The following is a 16188-nucleotide window of genomic DNA, read 5'->3' on the forward strand; positions in this document are numbered from 1 at the left end:
GATCCATCTCTGTGATATCCCGGTTTGAAATTTGCAATGCATGATGCCCTTGATGACTATTTGGGAATCTCCTTCAATGATTGCTTTTAGATGTTTGGAATATATACAATGTGCTAGACCTTCCTCCAAAGATCAAGTTTCAGCTTCATTGTTAGTAGAAATACTTATATGTCCATAGATTGCAGAGATGAGTTTTCCATGTTCATCTCTGATAATGGCTCCAAAGCCTGCAATCCCTGGGATTCCCTTGCTGGCTCCATCAAAGTTTAGTTTAATCTAGTCCAAAGGAGGAGCAATCCAGTGGTTGTTGATCCTATTATTATTTTTGTTTTGGAGAGCAGGAGAGTTGTGTGTTTTGGAGGACCATTTTGATTCCGTTGCCTTGTCCCACTCATTGTAGTAACTGACTTTTGGCTTTGGTTTATTATTGATAACTTCTTCTATAGCCATTTTTATTTTGGAGATGAGGGATTTCAAGTGTTGAGATTCTTCCATTTCTCCCTTTCCAAATGTGCCACATGATCATTGAAGGTCCAACTAACCAAAGAAGACCACATTTGCTTTTTGTCTTATTTGGCCAGGCAAGGAGAAACTCTTAAGAGTTTTTCATTTCTGACTGTGTGAAGTTCCATTGAGTCGCAGAGCCAGTCCCAGTAGCTGTTAACATAGGGACAGTGTAACAAAAGTTGGCTTGGAGTCTCCTCATGCACCTTACATAAAGTGCTCCAATTGGGTCCCATAATGCCAATAGTCTTTAGTCTGTTACCTGTGAGTATTCTCTAGTGCAGAGCGATCCTAAGGAAGGCCCTGAGAGTATAACTTTATTCCAGCAGAGTTGGCTGGGCCAATAGGTGTTAAGGGTTTGGTGTCTGGACACCACATATCCTAATCTGGAACTACAAACCCCCAATTTTGCTGCACACCAAAGTATGAAGTCTTCTATCCCAGAGTAGAAAATATTCCTGGATTTCAGAATGCATTGCAGCTGCTCGTAGTTTGTGGTTTCTTCAATGGTGAATGTTTTCCAATTCCATATATCTCCAGGAGGACGGGAGCCATCCAAATAATGAGCTACTTTATCTCCATAGTTGCATTCCATGATTTGAATCCATCCTTGGTCACTAATGAGTTTACAAATTGGCTTTTCTCCTTCCCAAGATTCTCTCCAAAAGTTGGCTTTGTTACCATTACCAATATGTCACGAGATGTGCTCAGTTGTGATGTGCCTGCTTTCCCTTAGAAAAATCCATCAGGCTGATCCTCTAGCAGCATTTGCTATGGTTATTAAGGTTGGGTTTTCTGAGTCCGGATATTTAGCTGTGAATAGCTTACACCATAATTTGTCCAGTTGAGAATACATTTTCCAAACTAACTTGGCGCCTAGTGCTCTGTTTTGAAGATTCTTTTTTCTTAACCCTGCTCCACCTTCCGTTTTGAGGAGGCAAGCAATATCCCAGTTGATGAGCAGAATTTTGCCGTTGTCTTTGGCTCCTTCCTAAAACTTTTTGAGGAGGTTGTCAAGTTTTATTGCAGCAGAGTGGCTTATGCTGAAGCAAGACATGCTGTAAATTAGGATGGCTGAGAGGACTGTCTTGATCATTAGGATTCTCCCAGCTTGAGAAAGCCATTTATTCTTCCACTGTTATGCTTTCGAATGGCATTTATTAATGACATCTTCCTAAATATGATTCTGCTTAGATCCAACACCAATATTAATGGCAGGGTAGGAGATGGGCAGTGGACCAATTTTGAAGCCAAGGATAGAGGCAATTTTCCCTTTTATTGATTTACTGGTGTTGAAGAAGAAGATGTGAGACTTGTCCTTATTCAATATCTAACCTGAAGCATTTGAGTAGAAGTCTAAAACTTGATTGATTAGGGAAGCTTGAGTGGTAGTAGCATCTGCAAAAAGTACTGTATCATCTGCAAACTGGGAATGAGTGGCTGTAGCAATATGGGGATGAACAATGATACCTTTCCAAGCTCTTTTCCTGCAGTGATGATTAATAATACAACCTAGAACTTCTGCCATTAATACAATTAGAGAAGAGAAAAGAGGGTTACCTTGCCTCAGTCCATTATGAGCATTGAGAAAACCACATACATTCCTGTTAATTAGCAAAGAAAAGCTAATAGATGAGATGCAAAATAAAATATTTTTGATCCAGCTAGGATTGGATCCAAGTGTTTCAAGGGCGTGAGCAAGAAACAACCCAATAACTCTGTTAAATGCCTTTGAAACACTAAGTTTGATTGCCATACCTTTTATTTTCTCCTTTTGCAGTGTGTATAGACCTCTGAGACAAAGATAATGCTGTCCGAGATTTATCTGCCAGGTGTGAATGCATTTTGATGCTCTGATATTAGAGCTGGAAGGATCTTTTTGAGTCTATATGAAAAGACTTTATAGACAATCTTATAGAGGATGTTGTAGAGAGCTATTGGACGAAAGTCACTCGTAGAGTCACATGTTTGTTTCTTTGGAATAAGGGCGATAAGTATATGATTGATTTCTCTGACAATTTTTTTATGCTTCCTGAAATTCCAAGTAAAGCTCTTCTCTTTTCAAAATTTCCAAGCATTGCTCATTTAAAGAAATTTCCAGCTGATAATCAACATTGGTCATGCCTGCTGTCATGGTCTTAGAATGTAAGTTTCCAACTCTCCCTCTAACCTGAAGTTTTCAACAAATATGTTTTTGAAGGAGGATTTATTCCATTTCTTAATTTTGTTTTTGATGTGATGAAGCTTTTTGACAAATTTGAAACTCAGATAGCCAACAACTTTGATTTCAGACCACCAAATTTTGAGTGAAGGGACGAAGTTTGTATCTCTCCACCACATGCTTTGAAACTTGAAATAACTTTTGTGTTTAGGGGAGTTTTGATCCATATTGAGGAGGATTTGGAGATGATGGGAACCAACTTGGGGGATCATCAAAGGGAAGATGGAAAAAGGGCTGGAAATTCATTCTTCTCCTACCAAGAATCTGTCCAGTCTCTCAGAAATCTCTTGGAAATATTAGAGAAATTTAATCTTCTATTTGTCTAGGTGAAGAGGCCATTTCTTGGAATAACATTAAATACTTTTAGAGATGAGATGAAAGCTCTAAAGTCTTCCATTACTTTTGAACATTTTTTGAGTCCCTTTTTACCATCTATGTCTAGTAGAGCGTTGAAGTCTCTGCCTAGAATGAGATTCATGATATTAAGATTAATGGCAAAAGAGATAATATCATGCCTTACCTTTTCTTTTTCCTCCGTTTTGGTGGGACCATAGACATTAATAAGAGGGAAGTTAATGTTTGAGTTGGAACTTGGAATAAAACATATCATCCAGTTAATGTTGGAAGCTAGTGGAAGAACATTAATCGAATTCGGATTCCAAATGCAGCCTTGTCCTCTAGAAACACCAATAGCATCTTGGAATAATCCATCCCATCTAGGGCACGAGTTGAGAAATTTGAGCGCATTGTCTCCTGAAAAGCTTGGTCGCTTGAAGAAGAATAGTGTTGCGGTTGATTCTGTTGATAGTTTGCTTGACCAAGTATTTTTTATTAAGGGAGGCAAGTTCCCTGACATTCCAAGATAGGATTCTTGTTGCTTACCAAGGGAATTATCTTCTCCCTTGGATTTTTTGAGGAAATCAAGTATGCTGATAATGCCCTTTTCATTCGGTTGCGATTCCTTGATCCGTTCATTGCATTTTCTGCCTTTGAGACCTTTATCTCTGTCCAAGAGAACGTTGGCAAACTGAAATACATTTGGGATCAAGATTATTGATGCCATCACTATAGGCATCCTCTGCTTTTGGACAAGAGTCACCATTAACCTCTGCTTCTCCATTAGTGATTGGATTAGTATTATGAAGGGGATTTGGAGAGGGAGAATGAGCTTTTGCATTGGCCGAGGAGTTAATCTCTTTGAAGGATAATGAGGGTTGGGGGTCTTGAGTAGGTGAGGGGAATTCATTTGCTTTGCATTGCCCTTTCTCAACCCAAATTTGTTTTGGCTTTTTATGAATGTTCCTTGCTCTACGAACAAGCATTGTGCAATTATCGAAGGAGTGTGTGTTGCTACTACATTTGGGACAAGGATATTCAATTTCAATTTGTTGTCCCCAGAGACTGTTCGTTGAAGCATTGAGAATATGATTTGGAATGGATTTGACAACAACTTGAAGCTCGGAAAAAAAGAAAAGATTTTTATCGATGTTTTCATTATCAATATCCAACAAAGTACCAAGGGTTTTACCGATTTCTTCGAAACTTTTAATCCTTTCGTATGCTTTGAGCAAGTTGTATAATTTGATTCATATTGGTTTGTCGCAAAGTAATGAGGCTTGGACCCAACTCTGACTCGACAAGGGCAATTCTACTCGTGACCTGACGTCGACTCGGTTGTGACTTGGCAGTGACTCGGCAAGTGAGGATAAATTAATAGAAATACCTAATAGAAATATAAAATATTTGATGAGTTGGTGGGTCACGGGTCATTTTGACCTGGCAAGGGTAACTTGACTCACCAACTCGTGTGACTCATGATGAATCTCGTTACTGGTAAGGGCACAGGGTTGAAGTTGGGGATCGAAGGTTGCATATAGATTGGATGACTATCTAGGAACCAATTTTGACTGTTTATGATTTTATCCTAGTCTAAGTCTTTTGCAAATGTTGTGTTGAAAAAGCTCTTAGGAAGGAATTTGATTTCTAGTTTGTCACCTAGTTGCTAACTATGTAATTTCTAGTTAGTTTAGGCCTATCACTTTGCCTATTAGAGTGCGCTCCTCCCTAAGTCCCCTCTCTTCCTCAACCTCATCAATAAGATCAACATCTGCTGGTTAATCTTCAACAAAGGAAGTGTTTGATCGATCGCCGTTAGAGTATAACCATTTTGCAGAGAGGATGCTCACTTCTTTTTCTATTTGCCAAAGTTTCTGCAATATTCTCTCTTATAGTTAGTATTTATTTATTCATTCATAATCTTAATCTTATTTAATTATTTTAAATCTTATTTTGAATAGATTATATATGTTAGTATAAATAATATAATTTGATATTATTTCTTATTTTAATATTTTAATATATGATTTTGTTATCATTATTTATTCAATAATTTTGTATTATCTAATTATTATTATTTATATCTTAAGATGGGGACATGACAAAATCTACATGGTACAACTTGAAATTTTTGTGGGAAAATAAAGGAAGATTTGGTTTATAGGTTGAAAAAGTTTCTTTATGGCTTGAAGCAATTATCTAAAGATTTATCAAAAGTTTGATACATATGTTTTGATGTTGAATTTTTTTTTGAGTTAAAACTAATTATTGTGTTTACTTTAAGTGGCTTGGAGCTTAAGTTGTTATCTTCTTATATTTTGATTGGTAGCAATAAGAATTTGTTAAGAGTACATAAGTCTCAACTTCTAGTTGAATTTAATATAAAAGATCTTGCACTTGCTAAATTAATTCTCAAAATCAAGATACCACAAGCAAATATGCTGGAACTATAAACAAAAATGTGAAAATAACAAAATTATATCTAAGTAGATCTACACAAGTCAGACATCCTCCTAAAAGGTATCGATTCTATTTCATTTGTTGCTTTGATTTCAAATGATGGGGAACCAAGTTGTCATGATGCAAGGGGTGGCGCTGAAAATGCCATATGAAAAATAGAAATGTATGCCTTGGAGAATAAAACATGGGACTTGGTAGTATTCCAAAAGGTAGGAAAGCTGTTGGTTGCAAATGTCCACAAATTGAAGAAGAGAGATTGATAAAATTGAAAAGTACAAGGTAAGACTAATAGCAAAAGGATGTTCTCAGAAGGAAGGTATTGAATGGGATTTTTTGACCAGTTGCTAAGCTTGTTTCTACTGGAGTTGTACTAGCATTCGTTGTATTACTTGAGCTTGAGTTGGAGCTACTAGATGTTAAAACAATGTTTTTACATGGAGATTTGGATGGGATATATAGCAAGAGGGATTTGTTCAAGATCAAAAAAAAAACAAAAAAACTATTTGCAAACTCTAGATGAGTCAGTGTGTGGCTTGAAGTAGTTGCCCAGGCAATACAAAAGAGTTCAATTTCTTTATAGTGAACTAAAACTTTACAAGAAGTGAATATGCCCATTGTGTTTACTTTAGAAGTTTGTTAAATGGTTTATTCATTATCTTGGTGTTATATTTTGACATGCTTGTAGCAAGGAAATGCATGGCTGAAATTTAAGTTAAAGGCTCAGTTGGTTGGAACATTAGTTATGAAGGATGTATGAGTAGAAAAATAAAATTCGAGAATAGAATTACATAGAGACAGGGAACATGTCAAGCTTTGGTTATCACAACAAATATATGTAGAGAAGATCCTAAAAAGATATAATATTCAGAATGTGAAACCTGTAAATATCTCTTTAGCTTCCTGTTTTATGATTTTAAGCTTTCTTCCATAGTTACACCGCCCTGGGGGATGGGGGGACGATGGAACGGGGGGACAAGTTTCTGGGACGAGGGGACAGAGGGGCCTTGATTTGGGGATGGTGGGGGGACAATGGCAGGGGACATTAGGGGGTATATATATATATACATACATATACATATATACATCTATATATATATATATGTATATGTATATATATACATGTGTATATATATATATACATGTATATATATATACATGTATATATATATATATATACATGTATATATATATATACACATGTATATATATATATACATGTATATATATATAAAGATGTAAAAGAGTAAGCACTTGAACATTGCATTGAATTGGAACATCGAACATTAAACATATATAGTTGAATCTGCAAATAGTCAACATTGGGATGTCCCCAATCCTCGGTGGAGGTGGCGGAATCTGGTGGCGCCACTGGAGTCCCCAAGTCCTTGGTGTGTTGAAGCCTCCAGGACGTGGAGCAAAAACAGGGGGGACATGTCCCCCGGTTAGTATGCTCTTCAAGTTTATATCCTGGTAGTAAAGAAGAAAAGGATTATATGTCTCATGTATTGTACGCTAATGCGATTGGAGGCTTAATGTATGCAATGATATATGCAAGAATGTATGTTTCGCATGCAGTTGAAGTGTTTTTGGAATACCGCTTCTTGACTCAATTGTGTGAGTATTTTTTTCATCAACGTTTTAGATCACACTTTGTGACTCGTCGTTAGGATGAAGAGAGAAAGCATAAGGAGAAAATGAAATAAGTTGTAGACCTAAACTCTCTACAAAGTGGGGAGCTTGAAGGGAGGAGAGATTGGTCAAGAGGAGTCAATAAGGAGTCAAAGATAAGACCCCAAATAATAAAAAAATGATAGAAATAAAGTAAATAACAAGAGCAAGAATTGAAGACTAATAAGAAATTTTAAAAAAGATAGTAAATAATTAGAACAAAAAGCAGAAGACACTAATTTAGGCACCAATAGGGAGAATAAGTAAAATAATAAAAAGCCTCACCAATTAAATAAATAATAAAATTAATAAACAAATAAAATAGAAGAGAAATTAAAAAACAATAAAGAGACAAACAAAAGAAAACAATTTATCAAACATGAAAATAAATATATTTATTGATGTATTTAGTTTCTACATTTATGTTCATATATTTGTTTGCAGTTATATATTTATATATATTTTGCTTTAATATTTACTTATGTTTAGTTTATATATATTATAGATATTTGTTTATATAATAATTGGTATTTATTTATGTATAGGTACATGCATATATAATTTGATTTGGTTTTTATGATTTCATGTTTCTTAATTGTTGTCTCCAATTTGTCTCTTTATTGGTTTTTAATTTCTCTTCTATTTTTGTTTGTTTATTAATTTAATCATTTATTTGATTGGTTATTGGTGTAATTTAAATACTTCTAATTACACTTTACTTAAGTTCACTTAGGATAATGCATTGCATAGTAGTTTGCATATGAGACACCTAGGAGCTTGCACCTATATTTGTGCATGGTGTAAGAGAAATGCCACTTTAGATGGTGACAGTTGTATCACATTCCACTTTATGTGTGAGATCCAACTTTAGTCCACACACCACATTATCATCCTCCACATCTTGCACATATTTCATTGCACAATGGATGACTATCCACCTTTGGTTGACATGTGATTCCACCTTGTGTAGGTGATAACTTACTTTCTCCTTATCATAGTCTCGTATTGCCTTGCCAATATAATAAGACATATTATGTACATCTTACTTATGCCCATTATCAAAAATATCATTCTTGCATTTAATGCAATTGTCTTGCTATTCTCTTGTGAAGTTATCATGGCCTTTTGTTTGATCCTTGGGGTGTTATAGAGCCACCTAAAACACTAACATGGTATTAGAGCTCTCAAGGTGTGAAGACTCCTCAAGAAGTGTAATCTTGACTTGATTCGATTGTGGGTGCAAAATAAGGCTGTTTGGGCATCATTATTGGATCCAGAAGGTTATTTTGTCAAATTTTGACTTTATATATAGCTATATTCAATAAAATTGTTTTTCTAGCAAAAATGTTTTAATTAGAGGACCATTTGGCCCCTCCCCAATTTGCAAATCACAACCAGTTTTCTGTTATTTGTGCAAAATTTTATCAAATTTGGGTATATTTTATTGTGCACATTCTATCTAGCAAAATAATAAATTGCCACTTGATTGGCAGTCAAATCCATCCCTTAGGTAAGGGACGTAGAAGGTTTTCTTGCTTGCCACTTATAGTTGTTTTGAAATCTGAAAAACATTATCATTTGGGCAAGTATTGTGGTTGACATATAGCCGGGGTAGGTGCATACTGCTTCATCCTTGGTTTGTAGGTGGTTTGTCCATTGCAATCGGCCTATGTTGCTTGTGAAATTGGACAACCTATGCAAATCTGTGTACATTGTTGGCCGGTGTGTTTCAATAGCCCCTGATTTGGAATCTGTTTGTGTGAGGGGTTGTATCTGCTTGAGTTATATAATTTGGTTGCAGATTTGTGGGCATGGGGGGGAGGGGGTGCTCATAATGATCTAGTTGTAGATTTGAGGGGTCTTGTGCTTTCAACACCCACCAAATCTTTCCACCTTTTGACAGTCAGTGGTCACATTCACCTTTGGTAGTCAACTTTTCCATTTTGTTGTTGCTAGAGGTTTCTACTGACCCCTTTACAAAACAATCAACCTAATGCTTTGTGATTGACATCTTTATACATCTTTGCAGATCAACTCATAATTTGGCAGGCTTTATTGGCTGGCTCGTGATTATTGCTAAGGTTGGCTTTTTTTGGATTCGTTAATCATTGCATGTTGGTTCATTGACCACTTACAATATTGGTTCATGGTTTCTATTAATCGATAGCATATACAAAGAGAGGTTTCTTTGTTTTCTCCTTGGGTAGATCAATATTGACCTTGTACTTGATGTGGAAAGATGAGGTTGGATGTGAATCGACCTACATAAATGATTGATTTATGGATCATTGTCTGTGGCATATTCCTTCATTGGATCAACGGTTCTTGTAGTAATGTTCTTATGCCCTCATTTTGATAGTATTGTGACTAAGGAAACACTTCCCAAGCTTGCGACCACCTCTATACAACACCAAATTTGATGTGTCCTTCACAACCATTGAGATCTGAGTCCACATTCTTCCTAGTGACAAGAATGTAGTAGACTTGGATCAGACCCTTTTATTTGGTACTTTGCTAATCACATGTCATTGAGGTCAGCCTGAGCTCCTTAGTTGAGTGACATATACGCCACAATCTCATAGATGTGGCTCATTGGAACACGTTCTGTGTTGCGTGCATTTTTGGCGAGGTCCCACTTTGGCGAGGTCCCACTAAATTTGTCCCACATTCATAATCTGAAGATACTTTATTTATATACTGCAACAGTGAGACATAATATAGTGTGTGCAATAACCATTTGTACCACAACCCTGCTACCAGTCAACACTTGCAAGAGCAAAAGCAATTCTTTGTGGTTGCAGTGCCAACAATAGGTGGGGCCTGTGCTCTTAGCACCCACTCCTATTTTCACCTTTGCACACTGTACGATCACCCATGTGATAGTAGCTGACTAGTTTAGTCCCTATATGCTTCATGAGGAGTGTTTTTTGTCTTTTGCTCATAACTTGGGCAAACAAAGGCCAAATTCAGCAAACAAGATATTGATGGAAAGATCTTTTCGTCAGCTTTACATTGGTACAAGTATATTTTAGTGATTTTGCTATTTAATATTGATATTTTGTACTTGAAATTTATATCTTGGTTTACACAACCAATTGTTGATCTCAACTTGTAATTTGAGAAATATATCATTGATGAAATCATGGGTGTTTTAAACACTTTGGAGAAAGGGAATTGTAAGGAACAAAGTAATGTCATTCTCTCCTATCTTAGTTAGTATCATCAATTGGGAAATTCTTATAATTTATTGTCCTATTTCTATAATGAAGTTCCTTGTGATGGTGATTATCTAATGTGGAAAATGTTTCAAGCTATAATTTTTTGATACCATATTTGAGCATGTTGATGATGACTTTATGGAGAACTTGTTGAGTTTTGGGATCCTCAAACTCTTTGGGAATATATTTGAGAGCTATATAAAGATTATGATTCTTCACCATCTTTTGATGCTCCTCTTTCCAACTCCAATGTGCCTCTTCACTCTTTAGAGTAGATAACCCATGTCTGTAATTCTTTGGAGGAGATTGCAGATGCTTCAAAGGTGCATTATTCTCTAGTGAGTCCACATTCATCTTTTTCTGGTGATTCCAGTGAGTCATTACAAGAGATATCTATTTGTCTTCTTGATTGGGATTCATATTTGCAAGATATTGGTGCATTGTTTATAGAGTCTCATATTTGAGATTTGGTGCATTGTTTACTCTTCTATTTGATGACAATTTCATCGTAGTTGGTGAGCCTTCTTTACCTTCTTTGGAGATGAGTATTGTTAATCCTTCTTTTCACTTGGTTTATCACATTTCATAGTTCAATTTGATGGCGTGATGGATTCCTTGAGCTTGGAGATACCTATTTAGTCTTCAAAGATGTAAATTATGTGATCTTCCTTTCTTTTGGATATGGATTAGTGTGTGGCATCATTATCATACTTCATTTGGATTTCACTTCCCAGTTTCTATCTAGAATGGGAAGCATTCCTGTGTTTGTACTTGGCTTGTCTTTTTCTCAAGGGGGAGAAGTGTTGTTAGTATGCATTGGACCATGTTTTTTCTTCAGATGCTCACTATATTTGGAGGAGATTGTTCATTATGGGGGGGATATCACGTTCCCTACTTTCCTTTCCTATGGAGACATACTTAATTGTATATACATGGTGTATGTAGTGCTTAGGGGGTCTTTAATCCACCCATCCATGCATCTTGTGTTTTTTCATCTCTCTTTTTGGAGGGGAGTTTTGTGCCATGAGGTTTTCTCCCTTCCTCCTCTTTATGAGAGTTTTCATTGCTTTTGCACTTGCATAATGTAAATTGGTACCTAACATGACCAAGTAGTTGAGACCCATATTGCATTGCCAACTAATATTATAAGGTAAGTGCATTCCTCCAAGTTGCACTTAAGGTGGGGTGTTGGTTGATGTAATTAAATATATCTTAATACACTTAAGCATTATTTAGTATAATGCATTGCATAATAGTTTGCATATTGGACACTTAGGAGCTTGCACCTATATTTGCACATGCTATAGGAGAAGATTCACTTTAGGTGGTGATGGTTGTTATCACATTCCAATTTTTGTGTGAGATCCACCTTTAATACTCATATCACATTATCATCCTCCACATTTTACACATACTTCATTGCATAATGGAGAATGATCCATCTTTGGTAGACATGTGATTCCACCTTGTGTGGGTGATAACTTATCTTCTCCTTATCATAGTCTCTTATTGCCTTGCCAATATAAGCAGGCCTATTAAGTAATTGTATTTATGTCCATTATCAATAATATTATGCTTGCATTTAATAGTAGTGATTTCTGTTGCACCAAAAGATTGACCTATTAATGCCTGATACAACCACTAGACTTATAGAAGACACAAGATGCTACTAAACCATGTTATGAATCTCGTGAGATTTGCTGGTGCACTACCAACAATCCCTCTCCCACTGGTAGTTGTCACGACTTGTGTGGATTCAAACTCGTGACCTAGCTCTAATACCACTTGTTAGAAGTAGTGATTGTGATTACACCAAAATATTGACCTATTAATGCCCGATACAACCACTGGATTTATAGGAGACACTTGTGGCTATTAAACCATGTTGTGAATCCCTGCAAGAGACGGTAGTGCATTGCCAACATCTTAATGTAATTGTCTTGCCATTCTCTTGTGGAAGTCATCTTGGTCTTTCGTTTGATCCCTAGGCTGTTCCTAAATCACCTAAACTCTAACAATGCCTTTCTGTTCTTTTAATTATTTTCCCTATTGGTGCCTATGTTGGTTTCTTTTTCTTTTGTTCTATTATTTACTATCTTTTTATAGTTTTCTTATTAGTCTCTGGTTCTTTCTTTCTTTGTTTCCTTTATTTCTATCATTGTTAATTATTAGAGGTCTTATCTTTGACTCCTTGTTGACTCCTCTTGATCATTCTCTCTTCCCTTCAACCTTCCCCCCTCTTAGAGACTTTAGGTTTGCAATTTATTTCATTTTCTCCTCATGCTTTCTCTCTTCATCCTAATGATGGTTATAGACTGTAATCCGAAAGGTTGATGAAAAATATATTCACACAATTGAATCCAAAAGCAACATTCGAAAATTCTCGTGGATTATGGAAATGTACTCACTATTGCAGTTGATGTTGTCAATAGATAAATGACAGATTCAGTTAAAGAGCACTGAGCAGTAGTAAAATGGGTGCTCCAATATCTTGGAAGGCACGATTGATTATAATATTGCCTATCATGGTTGCAATGATTTAGTGTGCAGTTATTTTAATCTAGATTTTACAGGTGATTTGGACAAGAGATCTACTTCATGTTATGTCTTTACGAAGGAGCTATTTGTTGGATGCTAAATCTTCAAGAAAAAATTGCTTTATCCATAGCTTAGGCGGAGTATATGGTTGCCTCATATGCATCTAAAGAGTTAATTTGGTTGAAGGGTATTTTGGGTGAGTTTGTAAAAGTGCATGACAAAGTGATTTTATTTTTTTATAGTCAAAGTGCTATTCATTTGGCCAAAGAGTCAGCTTATAATAGTAGGACCAAGTAGGTTGAAGTTAAGTACCATTTTGTAAGGAAAATTATTGATGGAGGTGGAGAAACTCTTGATAAAGTTTATACACTAGAAAACTGTGTAGACACGTTTAAAAAATCAGTATTATTAGAGAAGCTCGGGTGGAGTTCGGCTTCTCTTAGCTTGTAGAAAAGGTGATGAATGGGCGTGGGCAATTATCAGGTAAATTGTTGTTAAGGTGGAGATGGTTGGATAATGACAAGTGACAACAATAAAGCAAGAAAACAAAATGACGAACCTAATATTGTCTTTTTGAAATAACATTTTTCTTTTGAGACAACATTCTTATTCTTTCAAGGAAGATAACTAGTTTTTTCTATGATCTGTGATGGTGGTTATCTCAAAGATATTATATACATATATATATATATATTTGTTGCCTTTGAACAATAAGAATACTGATACCTTGTACCATGGATGTTTCCTTATCATATTATGAACCAGTGTAAATCAGTGTGTTATGTGTTATTCTATTCTTGTATTTCATTTTCTATATTACTTTATTTGCAATTAACTTGTGCAGCCATTTTAAAATATATTCCAGGTTTATGCTTCAGCCTCCACAACATAGGCTTTAATGAAAAAACATTCTTTTAACTTATTTCATGTAATAAATAGTTTTTTAATGAAAACATATTATCCCATATTATACTTCATTTCTAAAGCTTCTTCCTTTTTCAGTTTTATACAATTCAACCTTTTTTAGGAATGCTTAATATCTTATATATAGCTTGTTTTCCATGCAACTTCAAGAAATTATGGAGGAGCTATATTGATCTTTCTCCTTACGTGGAACATGCATTGGGATCTCCTTTCACCTACTTGCTGATTGCAATCATGAGTCCCCCTTGGTCAGTGAATTTCTTTCCTGTAGCAACAGGTTGCCAGAAGAATAGCCAAAGGTCTTTTTTTTGTGATATGGTTTGAAGACTTAATATGTTTATTCTGAAGGCCCTTTCACACATCATGTTGGTGCTTTCTTTGCACCCTTTATAACTTGTGGCTATCTTGACATTGCCTTAAATGTTCTGCATTTAAATTCTCTGATTTATATTTCAGCTGCACTTTTCTTATGTCATACTTAATTTGTAAATTTTAGCTCCATTTTTCACTTTCATATTGGACTAGTAGTATGAACTGTATTAAGATAAATTAAACTTTTTTCCCCACTAGCAGATTGTGTGTGTTAGATGAGGTATGATGAAGTAGGGATGTTTGTTGCTAATGTTGTCTCAGGTCTCAGTATGTGTACCCATGGACCCCAACACACAAGGAAGTATCTTTAGAGTGGAACATGCATAACAGAAGGAAAATTTGTTCCATAGACAAAATTGGAACTAAATATTTTTCAAGTAATGATTTAAAATTAAGAAGGCAAAAAAACATTCTATTTTCCTCTTGCTTTTGCTTAAATGGTCGTCTTGTTTCAGGTGATCTTGCAAAATGGTTGCAATGATACTGCTGAAGAGAACATGGTGTTCATTGGCTACCTGGCATTTTTTGATCCCCCAAAGGAATCTGTCAAGGAGGCTCTTTGGCAACTTGCAGAAAAGAGCGTCAAGGTTAAGGTATTAACAGGGGACACTCTTGCTGTTGCAATTAAAGTTTGCATGGAAGTTGGAATTTGTACAGCACATGTTATTACTGGGCCTGAGCTCGCATTGCTCGAGGACAAGAGCTTCCATGATGTTGTTAGAAAGGTGACTGTTTTAGCAAAGCTCACACCCATACAAAAGCTGCAGGTGGTTGAATCGCTGAAAATGGGAAATCACATTGTGGGCTTCCTAGGTGATGGACTTAATGATTCCTTAGCACTCAAAGGTGCCGATGTAGGAATCTCAGTTGACTCGGGGACATCTGTTGCCAAAGATCTAGCTCAGATAATTCTATTAGAAAAGGATCTTAATGTTCTTGTTGCTGGAGTTGAATGTGGTCGAATAACACATGGTAATAGCATGAAATACATAAAAATGGCAGTTGCAGCTAACTTAGGAACTGTAGTCTCTATGATTGTTGCAAGTGCTTCTCTTCCATTTGATCCTTTGACACCAATGCTACTCTTGACCCAAAACCTCCTTTATGACTTAAGCCAAATTTTCATTCCTTGGGACAAAATGGATCAAGAATATGTTAAAATACCACATCACTGGTCAGCAAGTGATATAGTTACTTTTATGTTGTGGAATGGTCTCATAAGTAGCATATTTGATATTGGTACATTCTTTTTTATCTGTCAGTATTATAATGCAAACACAAGGCCCAAACAAAATTTCTTTCATTCAGCCTGGTTTGTGGAGGGACTTCTCATGCAAACTCTCATCATCCACATGATGAGGACAGAGAAAATTCCTTTCATTCAAAGTAGGGCATCATGGCCAGTGATATCCGCAACTGTGACAATATCAGCAGTAGGTATAGCACTTCCATATACTGTGATTGGAAAAATAATGGGCATGGTAAACTTGCCATATTCCTACTTTGGTTTTTTGGTTATAGCTATCTTGGGTTACTTCTTTGTTGGCCAGCTGGTGAAAATGGCTTATATTTGTGTTTTCAAGAGATGGCTGTAACATGTAAGTGAAGATTGCTCACATTTGTGCTTCTAAGCGCTGGCTATAACTGTTAGAATTAATGAATAAAAATTTTAAAGGTGAGAAATTAGTTTCAAGTAGTTGTTGAGTGTAGATCTAAACTTGTATGAATTTGTTGTCTCTCAAGGCTATATATGAAGCATGTAATTCTTTTAGAGTAGAATATACGGACATTTTCATTTCTGTGTATTTCTTGTATCTGTACTGTTGTACATTTTTATTTATTCTTATATGACATTTCTTTTTTGTAAATATCTGAGATTAATTGGTGAATTGTTTCCACATATCTTGTTTTGTTTTAGAAAGTATCAAGGAAAATCTCAAGATTGCT

General features: G+C 35.7%; 1 protein-coding gene across 4 annotated transcripts in view; it reads left to right on the top strand.

Annotated features, from left to right (window-relative positions):
* Positions 1–15934, top strand: part of LOC149541974 (uncharacterized) — a 122070-nt gene extending 106136 nt beyond the window's left edge. For all 4 annotated transcript variants that reach the window (XM_089797023.1, XM_089797026.1, XM_089797024.1 and 1 more), the window contains exon 8: positions 14697–15934. In XM_089797023.1, coding sequence (XP_089653149.1) covers positions 14697–15836 — 1140 coding nt within the window. In that variant the 3' untranslated portion in view covers positions 15837–15934. The remainder of the gene's footprint in view (positions 1–14696) is intronic.
* The last annotated feature ends 254 nt before the right edge of the window (positions 15935–16188 follow it).

This window comes from Cupressus sempervirens, chromosome 8, assembly GCF_028749045.1.
Source record: "Cupressus sempervirens isolate cs-2001-9-10 chromosome 8, ASM2874904v1, whole genome shotgun sequence".
Classification (NCBI taxonomy): Eukaryota; Viridiplantae; Streptophyta; class Pinopsida; order Cupressales; family Cupressaceae; genus Cupressus; species Cupressus sempervirens.